The sequence below is a fragment of the Natator depressus genome, chromosome 1, assembly GCF_965152275.1.
Source record: "Natator depressus isolate rNatDep1 chromosome 1, rNatDep2.hap1, whole genome shotgun sequence".
Lineage (NCBI taxonomy): Eukaryota > Metazoa > Chordata > Testudines > Cheloniidae > Natator > Natator depressus.
In genome coordinates this window covers 230,251,748-230,271,992 of record NC_134234.1, presented here as the reverse complement: position 1 = coordinate 230,271,992, position 20,245 = coordinate 230,251,748, and the positions used below count along the sequence as shown (strand labels likewise).

Here is a 20,245-nt window from a genome sequence, read left to right as displayed (position 1 = left end):
GCTGGGGAGTGGGGGGGGGGGGAGTTATGTAATGTGAACGCGTGTCGGGGGGGGGGGGGGGGGACGACCTGCCGAGGCGATTCAGGGTGGGAGCCCCTGGGAAAGAGCGGTGTGGGGTGAAGGGAGGCTGCAGGGTGGATTGGGGGTGGGGTGGGGTGGGGTGGGGGAGGGAGTAGGAAGGGGGGGCCGCGATCTCCGCGGGGCTCGTGGCTCGGCGCGCGGGGACTCCTCGGCGAGGCGAGTTGAAGAAAGGAGGCTGCTTTGTGCGAGTGACTGATGCAGTGTCACAGCAGCTGGGGGGCGGGAGTGGGCGGGGACTTTGGGGGGGGGGTCTCCTGTCATTGCCCGGCTCAGCCTGATTCGCCCCCCCCCTTTTTTTTTTTTTTTTTTTACTGAAGTCGAGCAAAAAAAGCTAAACCTGGTGCCAGCTCCAGCCCGGGAGGCGCTGATCTGAACGGGTCCAAGGAGATCATTTTTTCCTGCGAGGGGGGGGAAAAAAAAAAAGCCCTGATTTCCGGTCACCCTGCTGTCGTGTCCTTCCCCCCCCCCCCAGATTTCAGAGGTGCAGGCGAAGGTTGCCGGCAGCTCCTGGGGGGAGGGGCAGCTCTTTGTTCCCGTCGGATTTGGGGCGCAAAGGAGGGAAGAGTGGAAATGTACCAGGACTTGCTGCAGTGACAGCTCCCCGGGTGCTGAGTGCCTGGCAGGGGGACGGGGAGCAGGGGACCAAATGCCTGTGAGGAAGGGAGCAAGCGGCTGAGACCTGCCGCTCCCGGGACTGAGCTGCGAGCCGCGGGGCTGGATGGCATCCGCCGCCGGCCTCCGGGATGGCCCCCGTCCCTAGAGCCCCGGGGCGGCCGGCGGGGAGCCCCCGCGGGAGCGGGCTCGCCATCGCGGCGGCTCTGGGTCTGGTGCATGGCGGGGGGCTTTGGCGCACCGGCGGCCGCTCGCCGGGACAGATGAGTGACTGCAGCCCGGCCCGGAGGAAGGTCTGCCGGTGGGGGAGGAGGAGGATGGCGGCCGCGGGGCCGGTGTGTAAGTGTCCCCGGACCCGGCTGCCCGTAGGGGGGGCCAGCGCCTTGTGTGTCTTTGTCCTTTGCTGGCTCTACATCTTCCCCGTGTACCGGCTGCCCGACGAGAAGGAGGTCGTGCAGGGGGTGCTGCTGCAGCAGGGCAAGGCGTGGAGGAGCAACCAGACCGCAGTCACCGGCTTCAGGTACCAGCCTCCCTGCCCCATGCCCAGGGGCAGCCAGGGACAGGCGGAGCGGAGCGCAGTGGGCCCCGTGTACAGCCCCCCTCCCCCGAAAGAACCCGACTTTGTTTGTCACACTCAAATATTTATCTTTAACTCCCCCCCCTCCCCCCGCCCCGAAGAGTTCAGATACAAACACTTGGCGTCTTTAACTAGCGGGGGGCTGGCTAGACCCGTCTGCTGTGAAAAGTTTTTTTTTTTGAAGGGGTGGGGGTAGTGGTTTGGTATTTTTGGGATCCTATGTGGGGAGTGGGGGAGGGCTAAAGGAAGACCCATGTTTCTTTCTTTTCTTCTCCAAATAAAACCAACACCGAGGTCTCTCCCGGGAAAGCAACGGGCGCTCTCACTTCTCTGGCTGTTGCGGGCTTGGCTGTACCCCGGGATCATGCCACGCTGCAGTGATGCCTTTTGGCCCCTAACAAAGAAAAAGCCCTTCGCGCTCCCCTGGCTTGTTGATTTTTCAGTGTGTGCCTGAGACACCCGAGTGTGTTTCCAGGGATTGGGAGGGAAGATCTGTAAGCAACTCCCCCAACATTGGAATCAAAGCTGCAAGGAGACCCTTGCTGAGCACTTTATTATGCAAAACATGTGGCGAGTCTGGTGGGTTATTTTTGTACATGTCTGTGCATCTCCAGAGCCCCGCTCATCAAAGTGTAAATTTCACCTTCTCCAGCTGCAAAGGGAAAGGTGAATGCTGCAGTTAGGACTCATTGAAGGACCAGGCTCCTGCTACTCAGGGGATTTTCCAATGAGTCTGGTTTGAAACTAGGTACAATGTGGGTCTGCGGTGCCTTGAAAACCACTCCCATATATTGACTAATCATATGATTTTTGGGAATATATAGCCTGACTTCTTTTTTTTTTCTCTTGCTTCCAACCGCTCCTGGGGTGCTGAAACAATTTGTATAGTGGGGATGCTGAGAGCTATTTAACCAAACTGTAAACTCTGTATATGATGGAAACCACTTCAAGCCAGAGAGTGCAGCAGCACCCCCAGCATCACTAGTTCCAGCACCTTTGTCCCCCATCATCTGGCTTTCTTCCTCTCTTCTTGGTAGCAAATGGAAGATGAGGGAGTAGCATTCAATTTCCCTCCAAAAGGCCCTCTATCTGTAGTGAGTGCCAGAATAAATCGTGTCTGAATGTCAAGGAACTCTTTTTCAGAACACTGAATTGTTTTCTATGACATGATCCTTGCAGTGCTTAATTTGTAATGAAAGAGATGCTGGGATCAAGCAATTAGGTGCAGGGGCTTACGTAATTTTTTTACTTTCATAACTGATGTGGCAAGCTCAGAGAAACTGGGGCTATGAACTGCCAACCCTAGAGTTGCCAGGGCTCAGCCCTGTCAAGCCCTGGCACAAATTAAGCACTGCATCCTTGAATGATTTTTAGATGTAATTCGACTTTCTGAAATCTTATACTGAAGCCAGCCTAGGATGCAATTACTTTAGGTCCTGTCTGCCACAATAACAAAAACTTTACCGATCATTCAATTCCTTAAAATCAGATTCTTATCCTCTGAGGCTTTCAGGGAATATAACCAATCTTGGGTGATATAAGGGGGTATTTGCTAATATCAGTTCACTGGCCAGGCATGACAGAAGCTACTTCTTTAATGCAGAGCTAGCAATAACAGCCAAGCAGCTGCAGAGGACTTTGTTCCATACTACTGAGAGGAGAATAAATTTGAAAATGCTTCAGTCTGCGACAAACGAGGCTGATCTTTCCAGATGCAGGTTCCTCTTCATCCCATCTATGCTACAGGCTCCCAGTTCCTTGTTTGGGTGACTATTTTTTGGCGGGTGCCTGGATAGGTGATGTGGGAAATAATTTGCTATATGACTTTTCAGTTTTATAAACCAACAGCTGGTTTGATGACTGCACTGGTGCTACAACTTTCAAATTTAACCTTACTTTTTAGCCATTTCCCTCAGACTGTTTACAAACACCAGCTTTTGGTGCCTCCTCCACTTACTTCATTTACACTTGCATTTTCCCACAAACCCCTAAGCATAACTGATTATTGCAAAGTTGTTTCTTTGAAAGGAAGAAACTTGCCAAATAAAAGAAGTTGTTGCTTCTGGAGACAAGAAGCTAATGGGGACGCTTGCGTTGGAAATTATAAATGGAAAATATACCAAAATAGTCAAGTGACTTTAAACTTTCCCTGTGTGCATTTGCTCCTGTTAATTTTGGTGGCAGGATATCGTGTTAAACCCATGACTGTTATTTTTTGTCTATATTGTAAAAGTATTAACTAAAATAAGGAGGCTTTTGTTTTACATGGAAACTCAAGAATCATTCAGTTTTATATTTAGGGGAAGGTGTGCTTAGAGCCCCTCATTTCAATTCTTACTGGAAACCAATTGAGGTTGTGAATAAACATCTCCTTTGCTCTTGACTGGGGGTAACAGGAAATGAGGCAGATTGAGTAATTAATTGATGCCACAGATGTCTTCTGGGACTATCTGGGAATTGAACCTAGATCTCATAAGTCCTTGTCCAATGCCTTAGCCACAAAACTACCCTCTGTGCACCATGTTCCCAAAGCACTTGATGCACGATCTGGCTCTTTCCTCAACACAACCTTCTCCTTGTGCAAATAATCTGTACTCCATGCACACTAGTGGAACTACTTCCATCAGGACTACTTGCCTGTGTGAGGTTTTGCGGAATCAGCTCCCAAGTGAGAATTTACCTCTTATAAATACAGACATGTCACTCTTGTGCAGCTCAGTATTTTAGTTCCCTATCTGTGTTGTCCCTTTGGCTTTCAATGGGACTACATGCATAAGTAAGGACAGCTCATGCCAGTAGTAATAGTTGCAGGGTCAAGCCTTTGATCTGGTACATTGAGATGACTACATATTTTAGGCACATATTTTAGGCTTTATTCGCAAACCTCATCTAGGTGAGTAATTCTTACGTGCACATCAGCAGTACTGTGCATCTGAATAAAGATTGCAGATGTACTTAAAGCTTTGCAGGATAGGCCCTTCATTAGTAAGGTATAATTTTAGTTTACTGAGATTGGGTATGATCCGGCATTCCTTATTTAGATACGCCTTCTTTTGAAGTCAATGGGAGTTTGATCTTGTTAAGTTTCAGAGTAGCAGCCGTGTCAGTCTGTATTCGCAAAAAGAAAAGGAGTACTAGTGGCACCTTTGAGACTAACCAATTTATTTGAGCATAAGCTTTCGTGAGCTACAGCTCACTTCATCGGAAGCTCAGATAAATTGGTTAGTCTCTAAGGTGCCACTAGTACTCCTTTTCTTTTTGATCTTGTTAAAGAAGAGCAGAATAGCTGCCTAGCATTACCATCATTCTTGCAGTTTAAAGACATTCGTAACTGAGAATAGCCAAAGTGACTGCCATGGAACAATCTCTGTTGATCTCTGACAAACCATGAGTAACTCTCAGTCAGTCAAGTGGAAAACTGCTTACTCTTGTACTTCTCAGATTATATGGTGGCAAAAATATTATTTATAGGTATGAGACAAAGTCATTACAAGTCACTAATTAATAATGACTCGTCTTTTTCCTGTGGGGTTTAATATTACATCCCACTTGTTTTGTGGCTTCTTCAGTTTTTTAAGGGCTCAGTCCCGCAGTCCTTATTTAGGCAAAACTCCTGCTAACTATGGTACTCCAGACTGCTTCCTTTGTTATTACTTAGGTAAACAAAATAAAAGAATACATTTTCCTTTCTCTTTTTTTGTATGATTATTTCACTTAAAGTTATTGCAAATAATGAAAAGATCTATTCCCACATTTGATCTGCTCCTGAGGACAAAACTATTACTAATATTCAGCATCACTAAGCATCCAAATAGCCAAAGTGCTATGTATAGTTATAGGCAGGGCTGGTAGCACCACCTATTGTTAAGGATGCCAGATGTTCTGCTTCATTCAGTGCACAGGGTGTAGCTATTTGGGGGATGAATCAGGGTTGTGAAGTGAAGAAGGCTGTTGCCTGTAGGAACCCTTTCATTTGTGGCAGAAGTTAGAAGGTTTATAGTGAATGAGGCAGGGGACAGCAGAAAGAGAAAGGATGGTCTCAACATTAAGGCAGTTGAATGACACGCTGGAGAGCTGGAATTATTTCTTGCCTCTTCTGTGATGCTGGGCAAGTCACTTAAACCAAACTTTTCACATGTGGTTATTAATTGCATGTTCATCATTTTCTGGGTGCCTGACATGATACTTCAATCAGAGCTTTTCATTGAATGTATAAAGTACTCTGAAAAATCAGGTCCTAGGCATGTCAGATTGGGCATCCAAAGTAGTGGAAACTTTTGACCTTGCCTCAGTCCTGGTCTACACTAGGAATTTACTTTGCTATAGCTTCATCTGTCAGGGGTGTGAAAAATACCTAACCCCGGGTATAAACAGCACTAGGTTGATGGAGGAATTCTTTATGTAACGAGGCGGTGTGGTCCCCCGCCGCCCTGGAGAGGGACGAGCCCCTCCGGACACCAGAGTGGGCGAGACCAGAGAGCTCTGAGCCCACCTCCCAGAAGGTCAGGCTCAGGACAGGAAGTAGAAAAGCATGGCCCCAGAGCTGACTTGGGGTGCAGCTGCTGGAGAGGCCAGATGCCTCCGGCTTAGCTTCTGGCTGGGAGACCTCGGTGACCAGCAGCGGATCTGAAGACTGGCCCACCCAACCAATGCCCAACGCTGACCAGAGCCTGGAGGAGCTGCCAAGCCTACCCCTCGCCAGTTACCCTGAGGACCCCCTGGTGCTTGACCCCCGTGAGGACACCGTCCGGACCCAGGTACCTCTAGAGGGGGAGTTAGGAAGTGGCCCGGGGGCAGCCGACCCTAGTCTGGCTGCAGCACTGCCAGTGCCAATGTCAGTGCGTTGCAACCAGGATCCCCCCAGACACAGCAGCGGGTCTTCGGTTGCTGCTAGGGCCCCAGGCTGGGATGCAGCGGAGTGGGAGAGCCTGCATCCCCCCTACCACCCAACTTGTGGGTGGCAGTCTCCTCCCTCTCCCAGGCCCTTTGGAGCCAAGAGCCTGAGCTTGTTGTTAACCAGTCTTAGCTCAGCCCCTGCCTGAGGGCTTGAGCCACTGACTCCTTGCAGCCCCGCCCTGACCCAGGGCCTGGGCCCGTTACTTATAAACTGCTGCTCAGCCCCTGCCTAAGGGCCTGAGCCTTTGCCTCACTGTTGCCCGCCCTGAGCTAGGGCCTGGGCTTGGTAATTGTAGAACTGTTGCTCAGCCCTGTCTGAGGGCCCAAGCCACCAGCCTACTGGCACCGACTGCCCACGATTGGGCACGACTAACTGTTTTGTGGTACCTCCCCGGTCACCACTGTGAGAGACTCCCCTGACTGGACTGATTCCACGCCAGCACTGGTGAGGACATAACGAGGCAGTGTGATCCCCTGCTGCCCTGGAGTGGGACGAGCCCGGCTAAGCCCCTCTACACTTCAGTTGACAGCTTGGGGAGGTGGATTACTTACACTGATGGGAGTGATTCTCCCATTGGCACAGGTAGTTCTACACTGTAGCATTTTAAGTGTAGACATACTCAAAGTTCCCTATTTTGCAGATGGGGAATAATACCTTCCCTTCCTCACCTCACAGGCAAGTTAAGGTAAATTCAATATTTGTGACTCACTTGGATACTATAGTGATGAGCGCCACAGGAGAGCCCATGTGGAGATTAATAATTTTATCTTCAGAGCAGGGTTTGAATAGTGTGCAGTCAATAAAGGCTGTGGACACACATTGAATGAGGATAAAACAAAATATAGAACAGCTGGTAATTCAGTTAGTGCCATCCATACTGTGCAATGAATGAGGCAGGGATCCTGGGGGGAAAAATAGTATGGGATCATGTCATTAAAGACTATAACTTGCAGTAAATCAGTCTACATTCCAGTTTTTTTTATTAAATATAGTATTTAAAGCAATGTTCTCCTTTTAATGTGCTATACAAATGTTAACATCAAATCAGTGAAGATTCTCTTTAGCCTCATCTGCCACTATTTGTCCTTGAGGCTTGGTCTACACTACTAACTTATATCAGTATAACTACATTGCGCAGGAGTGAGGAAAACATACACCCCCGAGTGACTCAGTTATACTGACCTAACTCCCAGTGTAGACAGTGCTATGTCGATGGGAGGGCTTCTCCCATCAACATAACTACCGCCTCTCCAGGAGGTGGATTACCTACACTGACAGAAGAAGCACTCTTGTTGGTGTAAGTAGTGTCTTCATTGAAGCACTACAGTGGCTCAGTCTTCCTTTTACCTCTGCAGCCATCTGTCACAGAAAGCTGACGATGTGCCGGCGCAGCCTGTCTCAACAAGCCAGATCTGCCCCTTTCACTGGGAAATGTCTGCCCCAACTGTGACAAGATCTGTGCATCGGTCTCATTAGCCACCTGCAGATCCAGCAGCAATAACTGGCTATCACCCTCAAACGATGAGGAATCGCCCACTTTAGTGGCACAGCTGCTTCAGCGCAGTGTTTTAAGTGTCGACAAGCCCTTAGATGCATTCAATGCTAGTTGCATAACTGTTACTTCTCTGAAGGTGTGTTTCAAGGTAAATGTGAGGTTAAATTGCATATTGCTCAAGTTGATTAGTTAAGTTTAACCAATGATTAAATTATTTTACAGGGCAACTAAGTGTGCTTTTTTTTTGTGACCAGAGTGAATAAAATGTATCTGAACCTATTTACAGCTGGAAAATACTAGACTAGGACAGCACTGCTTCAGGGTCTGGTGACAATTCTCTAAATACATCAAAAATATTCATATTTTGCATATTCATTTTGCATTTTCAAATGGAAAGATCCTGTTCATTTTACTCATCAAATGGGACTACTCGGGTGTGAATCCTGTACAATATTTTCTGTTAATATTCACATTTTAAATTAATTGGGTCTGATTGATATTCACAGAAAGTAAATACAAAAGGGGCATGAAAACATGGTCCATAATAGTATCTTGATTAGTATATCTGATACATCTACTATCATGAACAGTATCCTTCCACAACAGAGGAGTGGGGGCTCAGTGATGTGATAGGTCATCTGCATTTGGTGGTAATATTTTTATATTGTATTAGGTGTGTATGAGGTAAAGAGAAAAGACAGACGAAGCGGGTGAGAAGGGAAAATGAACCACAGAGAGATTTACTGGCTTATGCAAGGTCACACAGGAAGCCTGCAACAGGGCCAGGAACTGAAACCAGAACTTCCCAGCTCCAGCCTACAGCTGTAACCATCCTTCCTGTCTGTTCCCTTAGTAGTATTTCCTTTGATTCTATATGTTCCTGTACATGGCTGACCTACAATAATGAACTTTTATTCTAAAATCTACTTTTGCAGTTTTGCAATGTCACTTTTCTTTAGATTTGTGAAATATTTATTGCGTTGACAACTGTGCTGTCTCCGTTCATGCCAGAATTTGATGCTTAATGTCCTCTATATGTTTTATTGGGGGTGTGTGTTTCTTTTTTTCTGCATGGAGACTGGATGAAGCCAGGACTCAGTAATCTGCAAAGCAATAATTTGCCATTGATCTCTATAGTGTTAATTTGAATCCAACTCTGTTCGGCAGAGACTGAAAGTTGTTATCATCTGATAGCTGTTCAGTGGTGAACGCGAAAAGAGTTAGTGATTTCAGTCTAGTTTCTCTTGGATATATAATCACACCAAAAGGGCCAGGGATTATGAATTATCCTTTTGCTTTTAGAATTTATTCCAATACATTAAGGCTTAATCATGTGAGGAAGTTGTTTGTACTGCTATAATCTGTGCTGTACTGATTTCTCAAGCACTAAAAATACTTAATTTTAAATCTTTCTGTGTATCTGTTTCTACCTCTCTCTGTGTGGTACATACAGATCCTAGGGTATAAAGACAATACTTAAGTTTTTACATAAGATGCATAAGCTAAAATAGTCAAATGTGGGGACATAAAGTTAAATTCACATTAAGGCCCATCTGGAAATCATGATGCTATTACTGAACTGCTAGATCACCCGCATCTTCCACTGAGGTCAATAGGAGCTACAAGTGCACAGCACCTCTGGAAATTAGGCCACTCTTACTGATGTGCCTAAATTTGGGGTTAGGTTCCTAACTTTAAGCACTCAAATTTGAGAAATTTAGCCTAAGAACTCATATGCTGAAAAATGGAGGCAAAACCTACACAAACAGCTACACATAGTAAGATCTGAAATGTAAACAGGCCAGCCTTGGCCTCTAGATCCAGTTAGATTTCTGGTCTTCAGGTTTAATACCGAAAATACTAATTTTTAAATTGTCTCATTTTTAAAAATTGACTAGATTGAAAGTTGCGTGTCTCTTTAACTGTGAATTTCCAGACTTCTAAATGCTTTGTTTTTTCTAAATGTAACCTTAACTCTGTTTCTGGCTTTTGTTGTTTTAAAATAATTACCTTACAGCGCTTTTGTACGAATTATTGCTATTACAATTAGATCACACAGAGGCACCTGCAAGCCCCTGCTGAGATTAGGGTCCCATTGTGCTAGGCTCTTTTTACAAATGTGTAATAAAAAAACATCCTTACCTCAAAGAGTTTACAGTATATACACTGACAAGACAGAGAAAGTTGGGGAGGGGGAAAGGAGCTCTTAAGGTACCTAACCTTAATAAAGATTGTTGTTTGGGAATAAATATGGCAGAGGTTCTGAGCTCCAAAATGACCTGTCCTATTAGCTTTGACCAGAAGTATATTTGGGACGAATAAGATGGAGGAGGGGAAATCTAAAGACTCTAACAAGGATGTTTAGAATGATTTTTCCCCAATGTCCCTTTCAGGAACAAAGATGTAAAGGGGATGGGAACTCAGATTCTTCTGTTTGCAGTGTTGTTGTTGTAGCTATGTTGGTTCCAAGATATTAGACAGACTAGGTTGGTGAGGAGAATATCTTTAATAGCAATGGTTCTCAACCAGGGGTCCGAGGCAGCCTGGGGGGCCGTAAGCAAGTTTCAGGGGGGTTGCCAAGCAGGGCCAGTGTTAGACTTGCTGGGGCCCAGGGGAGAAACACCTCTTCTGCCCCTGTGCCTGAGGGCATGTTGCCTTCTGCTGGAAAGGAGCTAGCCTTAGCCCTTCCCATACTTGGAAGAACACTGCTTTCCTGTGTTACAGAGTCACAGGAATCCTCACCCACCTCAGTGGCTTCTGAGATCCCCTGCCCCTTGTCTGGGCTCTCCTCTGGGACATATTTCTCTCTACTCCCTAAAGCCGGGTCTATCTGGTTCAGCTGCAACGTGCTGGCAGCTAACAACCTGGACAGTTTTCTCCCTGGCACGCATTACACCCTTCCCTCCCTTACTGACATGGTGTTGCCTCCAGTTGCAGTGCAGGAGTTGGTCTCAACCACCCTCCCACCTGGAAGCATGTGGCTTCTCCCTGCTGCGGAAGAATCAAGGAGACTTTCTCCCATTCTCTCAGCAGTTCTTGAGACCTTACCCTTTCCCTTGCGGGTCCCAGATAAAACTCCCTCCTGCTGCAGGCAAATACTTTAAACTGAGCTACACGGAAAAAATCATTACCAAGGAGTAGGTTGACTAGGAGGTGTTCTATTACCCCCACAGTCAAAACACTTTCCAAACATTCCCAAACCACATGGATTTTAGCTAGTGGTATGAGGAATCTGCTTTTGCCCATCCCCACAATCTCTGCCATTTGGCCAGGCAACATACTGGCCTTTGGGACCATACTCTGCTTAACCAGAGAGATCTGGGCCCTTGTATCCCTCTGTCCCAAGTACTCCCTGCCATCAATTTGGACAGCCTTAACATGCTCCATATCTGGTTCTGCGGAGGCTAACCTCACAAAACCAATATGATAGGTTTCAATTGCTTGGGGGGGTTTCTGTATCGAGGACAGCAGAACTAACATGAGCTATTGGTTGCCTGCTTCCTCCTAGCACAGGGCATTTATTCTTCAGGTGATCAGTGGAATTACACTGATAGCACCTTTTGGGATCTTCTGCTTTTACAGGAGATCTGGGATCAGGGTTAGACGAATGTTTTTGGGAAAGAGAATGTTTAGGCTCCCAACCCCCTTCTCTCTTTCCAGGGGCAAAATGGGATCCTCCCTTCCCACCAGTTTTAAGCCCCTCTTTCTGTGGCCTGCCCTCAACAGACGCCTGATTCTGTTTGAAGGCATCAGCTAAAAAAGCCATCTCATCCACAGACTTTATATCTTTGTCCCACAGACGCTGCTTTACATCAGCTTTACATATGCTTAGGAAATTCTCCTGAGCAACAAGATCCAACATTCCCTCAAAACTTGCCACCTCCTTACCCCTCAGCCATGTTCCCAACAAATCTTTCATTTTGTTTACATATTCCCCATTACTCATACCAATATCCCTCATGGCCCCACAGTATGCCAACATTTTTATGGCTGACTTAGAACAACGCTTCCTCAGCTCTCGTCCCCTAATGCCCCTACTCTACTTGCGCTATATTGATGACATCTTCATCATCTGGACCCATGGAAAAGAAGCCCTTGAGGAATTCCATCATGATTTCAACAATTTCCATCTCACCATCAACCTCAGCCTGGTCCAGTCCACACAAGAGATCCACTTCCTGGACACTACAGTGCTAATAAACGATGGTCACATAAATACCACCCTATACCGGAAACCTACTGACCGCTATTCCTACCTACATGCCTCCAGCTTTCACCCTGACCACACCACACGATCCATTGTCTACAGCTAAGCTCTGCGATACAACCGCATTTGGTCCAACCCCTCAGACAGAGACAAACACCTCACTATCAGAGGCACATCCACCAACGTGATATATGCCATCATGTGCCAGCAATGCCCCTCTGCCATGTACATTGGTCAGACTGGACAGTCTCTACATAAAAGAATAAATGGACACAAATCAGATATCAAGAATTATAACATTCATAAACCAGTCGGAGAACACTTCAGTCTCTCTGGTCACGCGATTACAGACATGAAAGTTGCTATATTACAACAAAAAAACTTCAAGTCCAGAGTCCAGCGAGAAACTGTTGAATTGGAATTCATTTGCAAATTGGATACAATTAACTTAGGCTTGAATAGAGACTGGGAGTGGCTAAGTCATTATGCAAGTTAACCTATTTCCCCTTGTTTTTTCCTACTCCCCCCCCCCAGACGTTCTTGTTAAACCCTGGATTTGTGCTGGAAATGGCCCACCTTGATTATCATACACATTGTAAGGAGAGTGGTCACTTTAGATAAGCTATTGCCAGCAGGAGAGTGGGTTTGTGTGTGTGTTTGGGGGGGGGTGTGAGAAAACCTGGATTTGTGCTTGAAATGGCCCAACTTGATTATCATACACATTGTAAGGAGAGTGATCACTTTAGATAAGCTATTACCAGCAGGAGAGTGGGGTGGGAGGAGGTATTTTTTCTTATTTTTCTTATATACACATACTTTGTGTGTATATAAAAAGATCTTCTACACTTTCCACAGTATGCATCCGATGAAGTGAGCTGTAGCTCAAGAAAGCTTATGCTCAAATAAATTGGTTAGACTCTAAGGTGCCACAAGTACTCCTTTTCTTATTTTTAGCTCGAATTGTCATATAGAGTAGTGCTGTAGACAAGTTGTGGTAAGAATGTTTACCTCTTCATCTCCCTCTCTCACAAAGTCACCAGTCACCTTCAAAACCCTGCAGCTACTGCTGACTGCTCAGTGCATCTGTCACTACCATTCCTTAAATGTCAGATTGCCCTTTATCAGACTGTCAAGAAAAAACACAAACTTTTGCTTTAGATAGCAGTTAGATGAAGTCTGTACTTATCAGGACTTTTATGTTCCATGATGCACAGTGAGTTCTAATTTAAAAGCTGTGTAACTTCTCACTTGCACATATTTAAAGGAATGCTAGGAAAGCATATCAGGTGCTTCCCTCATTTTCCTGAAAGAAGTCTCTCTTGCCTATTTTTGCCATGCCTAGCGTGCCCATCATTGTAGTAATTGAGGAACTGCTTTCTAGTCCTCTGCAAGATTAATAAAAACAAACCACAAAATCCTTTTTATCAGTAGAGATATCTCAGGAAAAAATAGAGTGGTGCTTTGGCTAAATTTCAACTCTAGTAATTGCATTTAGTCTGATTAAATGGTTCCTGAAGTTTCAGTTAGAAATTATATTCTGCTGCACTCCCAGTCCTAAATTGTTACATAATGTCACTGTGTGCTCTGTGGATTACACCCCTGAACTAGGTGATGGAGTGATCTTTGTATATCCTTAACCTCACTCACAGAAGTACCTCAAGATTTGAGACCGGAAAGCATTTAAGCAGGTGTTTAAAGTTAAGCATGTGCTTTAAGTATTTTCCTGAAATGGGTGATTTGCTGAACCAGCGACTAAAGATTAAAGTTTATTTCCTATTCAGTGTTTTTAACATGGGAACAGCTGCTGGTCAGGCTAGGTGATGCTAGAAGTCCATCCAAGAAAGAGGAGGTCATTTCTGAATGAATGTTTGCTTGCTAAGCATTCCTGTATTATGATCTGCTGCTACTTCCTAAGTTGCCTTTCAGCCCAGGACTTGGCTGGGGGAGGTTAGTCAGATGAGGAGGCAGAGAAGTACTGGCAAGCAGCTATGGCAAGGATAAGTAGGGGGCCACTGGCCTTGAGAGCTGGGTGAGATTATGAAATTCAACTTTTGGGAGAAGTAGTAGTGGCTTCTTTCAACACCTATGAGTGGGGGGATTCCATTTTGTGTGGAGGGAGAGAAAGTGGACCCGGGGGCTTGGTTTGGCCCACTGTAAACACCATCCATAAAATTTGAAGAGGGGGCCAGATTCTCTCTGTGAGTTTTACGCCCCCTCCCTCCACCCCAGATCCACGAGGAGTGGAGATACAGTGGCAGTTAAAGCCCACAAGCCCTGCCCCTTGGCGTGAGGGCTGGAGCTGGTTGGTAAAGACTCAAAAGTACGTGGGGCTGGGCCTATGAAGGGCAGGAGAGGGTGGCTCAAGTAAGCTGGGAGATGTCAGCACCTTCCCCAGATAGTGGAGCTCCAGCCAGATTGTAAAGCTGCTCACTTCTAGCAGTGCAACAATCCAGCCACCTGCCTTCTCCTGTTGTCTGTTCCACTTCTGGTGCAGCTGCCCCGCTACGGCTCATAGGTGCATGACAAGTATCCCATGAAACTGTAATTTGTCATGTGTAAATCATCACAACATATATGTTGTGTACATAATATGTCCTCATAAAAAGTCTTTATTACCATAAAAAGGTGTGATGGCTACATTATACCCAGCAAATTGTAGGATATTTTAATGAAGATATTACAGTATAAGACTGTGAATGTGTGTGTGCTGTGACAGACCCAGACCAGTGGGGTGCAGGAGTCTGGTAGAAGGCAAATATACTGGCCACTGGATGAACAGGTTTCTGTTCCCTGAGTGACCAGAGCAGGGGCTGCCCTAGAGCAATCAAGAACCTGCTAGAACCAATTAAGACAGGCAAGCTAATTAAGACACCTGGAGCCAATTAAGAACGTACTAGAATCAATTATGGCAGGCAGACTAATCAGGACACCTGGTTTAAAAAGGACCTCCCATCAGGTGTGTGTGTGTGTAAGAGAGAGAGAAAGATGATGGATGGATGGATGGATGGATGTGCTGCTGGAGGAGTGAGGAGTACAAACATGATCAGGCTTCAGGAGGAAGATCCTGTGGTGAGGGTAAAGAAGGTGTTGGGTGGAGGCCATGGGGAAGTAGCCCAGGGAGTTGTAGCTGTCACGCAGCTGTTACAAGAGACACTGTAGACAGTTGCAATCCGCAGGGCCCTGGGCTGGAACCCGGAGTAGAGGGTGGGCCCGGGTTCCCCCCATCCTCCTCAACTCCCTATTTGAGACAAGAGAAGGTGACCTGGACTGTGGGTCCCACCAGAGGGGAAGGTCCCTGGCCTATCCCCCGACCCACTAGGTGGGTCAGTGGAGACTGTGGGGATTGTTCTCCTCCCTTTCCCCAAGCTGGCCAGTGATGAGGTTAGCTGAGTGAATGGCAGGTTTGAGCCACTAGCAAAAGTGGCCAAACTGAGGGCAGCCGTGAATCTCTGAGGCAAGCAAATCCGCCAATAAGCGCAGGACCCACCAAGGCAGAGGAGGAACTTTGTCACAGTGTGCATGATAAGCCATCTCAGTTTTACTCTTAAATGTAGGTTTCACTAACCCCAAACTCTTGTTAACATGCATGAGTTGCTCCTAAGTGGTTTATTCATCCATAAACTGAGTTCTGGTAAACCTGAAACTATTGATTAACTTGATGCAAATATGCCAAATAGTTTTGGCCATTCCCCTCCCCTTCCCACAGGACTTTGGCACCATTTACGACATGGTGGGAGGAGTCATTTAGGTATTTCACAAAAGTTCACCATTTAAAAAAAATTGTTAGGGGAGACTAGGGACCAGTGCTACATTTGGCTTTATACATATAAGGTAATAGAATAATTTTAGTCTTACATACATGGCCACATCGTGCAATTGATCTCCAGGTTGATTTCCCCATTGAAATCAGTGGGGAGTTCTAAATAAAGCTAGATGATTATTAACAATGATCATTTATGCAGTGCCATAAATTTACATTCTGCTTTACAGGGAGTGAGACATGTTCCTTGTCCTGAAGAGCTTGCAGTTTAAGAAGATAGATAGCAACGTACGACCCCAGTACACATATTAGCAGCTCTGAATGATAGTTATTTTGCTCTCCATTTCGCAAATGGTTTTAGTACAGTTTTTATCGTAGAGAAATACCTGGGCTGTCTGTTAATGGGATGTTGTGCTTTCTAGAAGAATGATGCAAAATGCTTGTGCTATGGGTTTGCACAGGCTTTAGTTGTTTTGGGTCAGAGATGCAATCCCATGCTCTGAGCGTCCCTAAGCTTCTGATTGCCAGGTCCTCGGACTAGATAACAGGGAATGGATCATACCGTTGACCTGTTCTGTTCATTTGCTCTGAAGCACCTGGCATTGGCCACTGTCAGAAGACTGGAAACTGGGCTAGCTGGACCATTGGTCTGACCCAGTATGGCCGTTCTTATATTCTTAATTATCTGTCCTTCCACTGATGTCACAGCCTGGAGATCCTGTTGCTCACTGGTAAATCTGTAACTGTCCTGTTTCTGCTAAGAAGCTTACAAGAAGTGGAAGGTTGGACATATGACCAGGGAAGAGTATAAAAATATTGCTCGGGCATGTAGGAAAGATATCAGGAGGGCCAAATCGCACCTGGAGCTGCAGCTAGCAAGAGATGTCAAGAGTAACAAGAAGGGTTTCTTCAGGTATGTTGGCAACAAGAAGAAAGCCAAGGAAAGTGTGGGCCCCTTACTGAATGAGGGAGGCAACCTAGTGACAGAGGATGTGGAAAAAGCTAATGTACTCAATGCTTTTTTTGCCTCTGTTTTCACTAACAAGGTCAGCTCCCAGACTGCTGCGCTGGGCATCACAGAATGGGGAAGAGATGGCCAGCCCTCTGTGGAGATAGAGGTGCTTAGGGACTATTTAGAAAAGCTGGACGTGCACAAGTCCATGGGGCCGGACGAGTTGCATCCGAGAGTGCTGAAGGAATTGGCGGCTGTGATTGCAGAGCCCTTGGCCATTATCTTTGAAAACTCGTGGCGAACGGGGGAAGTCCCGGATGACTGGAAAAAGGCTAATGTAGTGCCAATCTTTAAAAAAGGGAAGAAGGAGGATCCTGGGAACTAAAGGCCAGTCAGCCTCACCTCAGTCCCTGGAAAAATCATGGAGCAGGTCCTCAAAGAATCAATCCTGAAGCATTTACATGAGAGGAAAGTGATCAGGAACAGTCAGCATGGATTCACCAAGGGAAGGTCATGCCTGACTAATCTAATCGCCTTTTATGATGAGATTACTGGTTCTGTGGATGAAGGGAAAGCAGTGGATGTATTGTTTCTTGACTTTAGCAAAGCTTTTGACACGGTCTCCCACAGTATTCTTGTCAGCAAGTTAAGGAAGTATGGGCTGGATGAATGCACTATAAGGTGGGTAGAAAGCTGGCTAGATTGTCGGGCTCAACGGGTAGTGATCAATGGCTCCATGTCTAGTTGGCAGCCGGTGTCAAGTGGAGTGCCCCAGGGGTCGGTCCTGGGGCCGGTTTTGTTCAATATCTTCATAAATGATCTGGAGGATGGTGTGGATTGCACTCTTAGCAAATTTGCGGATGATACTAAACTGGGAGGAGTGGTAGATACGCTGGAGGGGAGGGATAGGATACAGAAGGACCTAGACAAATTGGAGGATTGGGCCAAAAGAAATCTGATGAGGTTCAATAAGGATAAGTGCAGGGTCCTGCACTTAGGATGGAAGAATCCAATGCACCGCTACAGACTAGGGACCGAATGGCTAGGCAGCAGTTCTGCGGAAAAGGACCTAGGGGTGACAGTGGACGAGAAGCTGGATATGAGTCAGCAGTGTGCCCTTGTTGCCAAGAAGGCCAATGGCATTTTGGGATGTATAAGTAGGGGCATAGCGAGCAGATCGAGGGACGTGATCGTTCCCCTCTATTCGACACTGGTGAGGCCTCATCTGGAGTACTGTGTCCAGTTTTGGGCCCCACACTACAAGAAGGATGTGGATAAATTGGAGAGAGTCCAGCGAAGGGCAACAAAAATGATTAGGGGTCTAGAGCACATGACTTATGAGGAGAGGCTGAGGGAGCTGGGATTGTTTAGTCTGCAGAAGAGAAGAATGAGGGGGGATTTGATAGCTGCTTTCAACTACCTGAAAGGGGGTTCCAAAGAGGATGGCTCTAGACTGTTCTCAATGGTAGCAGATGACAGAACAAGGAGTAATGGTCTCAAGTTGCAATGGGGGAGGTTTAGATTGGATATTAGGAAAAACTTTTTCACTAAGAGGGTGGTGAAACACTGGAATGCGTTACCTAGGGAGGTGGTAGAATCTCCTTCCTTAGAGGTTTTTAAGGTCAGGCTTGACAAAGCCCTGGCTGGGATGATTTAACTGGGAATTGGTCCTGCTTTGAGCAGGGGGTTGGACTAGATGACCTTCTGGGGTCCCTTCCAACCCTGATATTCTATGATTCTATGATTCTATGCTGCTTTTGGGGCATGTTATCTGCTTAAATGGGGGCATGTGCAGGTCTTTTATTTAAAGCACAGGACTTTCAGTCAGGAATAGATTTCCTGTGTGGCTGTGTTACATTCTTTGTGCCTCATTTCCTGCCATCTGTAAAATGGAGATGATGATTATATGGGAAATTTATTAATGTTTGTAAACACATTAAAATCGTTGGTGGAAAAATATTGACTCACCCTCCTCCCCAGAAATCAAATGGATGTATAGTCCTATACAATATAGACTTTGCTGGGTTTAGTATTCAAAAGCACCCAAGTCCCATTTTCAAAAGGCTCTAAGTGACTTCAGTGCTTTGGAAAAATTTACGTGTCATCTTTAAACATACAGTAGTTCCTTGTGCCACCATCAACCTCTCTTAAAGACCTGGTGTTCCCACTAGAACAGTTTGGCATTAGCTTTAAAGAGTACTGCTATGAGAAGACCTTTATGTTGAGTTCATGAAATAAGTAAACACCTGTTCCATCTGCCCCTTGGGGCCATCTTTTCCCCATAGTGCCCCCTGGACCCAGAACTGTGCAGGGGAGACTCCCCCGCCATTCCACTTGGGTACTAAGCCCAATGTAATGTCTCCCTCTCCTCCCCCGCCACCCCCAGCAATGTGGCCTTGGGGAAAAACTGGAGGAGCCAGCCGTGAACTGAAGGCAGTAGGAGCAGTCACCGGAGCAGCTAAAGCAGGGACCAAAAGACACTGAAGTCGGAGAATTGTCTAGTTTGGGCAGGATTTTCTTTGCCGTTTGTTGATTGGCTGTCCAGCCCCTTCACTCACAGTATCTTCACCTCAGCCTCCCACCACACCTGTCCCACTTGTGGCTAGAGGACGGGGACTGAGGAGACCTAGGGTCTATTCCTGCCTTTGCTACTGCCTTGCTGGGTGACCTTGGGCAAGACACTGTTTTCCCCATCTGTGTAATGGGGTTAATGATACTAACCTCCTTTGGGAAGTGCTTTGAGATCTACTGATAAGTGCTATATAAGTTGTATTATTGTTTATTACCCATCTCTTCTTCCCTGCCCTGTTCCCCTCACCCCTTCCTTTCAGTGTCCACACTCTCTTCACTATTCTTTCTGCTTAGCCTATCTGCTCCTAACTGAAACCTCCCATCCCCACACTCTTCAGGGCACTAATGTGACATTTGCCACCATCACTTTGTTTATTCTGTTTGTGTGTTTTACTCTGCCCCCATCCTGTGTCTGTCTTGTCTATTGGATTGTAAGATCTTCAGGGTATGAACTATCTACTACTGTGTGTTTGTGCAGGGCTGAGTACAATGGGTGGTGTTCTTGGTTGGTGCCTAGTCACTTATGAATAAACATAATTGTTGATGATCTGCCTGGTCAACAAGAGCAACCTCAGGAAGCCAGTAAAAAGACGGGATGGAGCAGACTGCCGAGAGCAGTAAGCCAGACTCAGCTGGGTCAGCCACCAACCCTTGCAAAATATTCTCTGTAATTTACAGAGCCTGAGTAAACCCCACTGTGCACTGTAGAACGTAAACAAACATCATTAGTCCTCCAGCTGCCACATAGCCTTTGGTCACTACTGGCAAGGGCTCCAAATCCTGTTGGCAGTCTCCTGCTTGTACAACATATAACTTTTCTGTGTAAATGTTAGTATAAAAGGCGAGAGAGAATGTGCCTCAGAGTGGTGGTGACAGCAACATGTGGGATTGGGTGTAGAAGCTAAGAGCATCGGACAGTGGTGGGAAAGGCTGGGTCAGAGAAGAACTAGAAATGTGGGGTGGAGATGTAGGGCTTGTCTACACTTACCAGGGGATTGACGAGCAGCGATTGATGCATTGGTGGTCGATTTAGCGGGTCTAGTGAAGACTCGCTAAATCAACTGCTGATCATGTAACCTGCACACCTCCTGGG

The 20,245-nt window shown here is 46.3% G+C and overlaps 1 protein-coding gene across 1 annotated transcript in view; it reads left to right on the top strand.

Moving 5' to 3' along the window:
* Positions 1-824: 824 nt before the first annotated feature.
* Positions 825-20,245, top strand: part of ST8SIA1 (ST8 alpha-N-acetyl-neuraminide alpha-2,8-sialyltransferase 1) — a 169,878-nt gene continuing 150,457 nt past the window's right edge. Inside the window, exon 1 of the mRNA XM_074937701.1 lies at positions 825-1,213. Within this exon, the coding sequence (XP_074793802.1) occupies positions 825-1,213 (389 nt within the window). The remainder of the gene's footprint in view (positions 1,214-20,245) is intronic.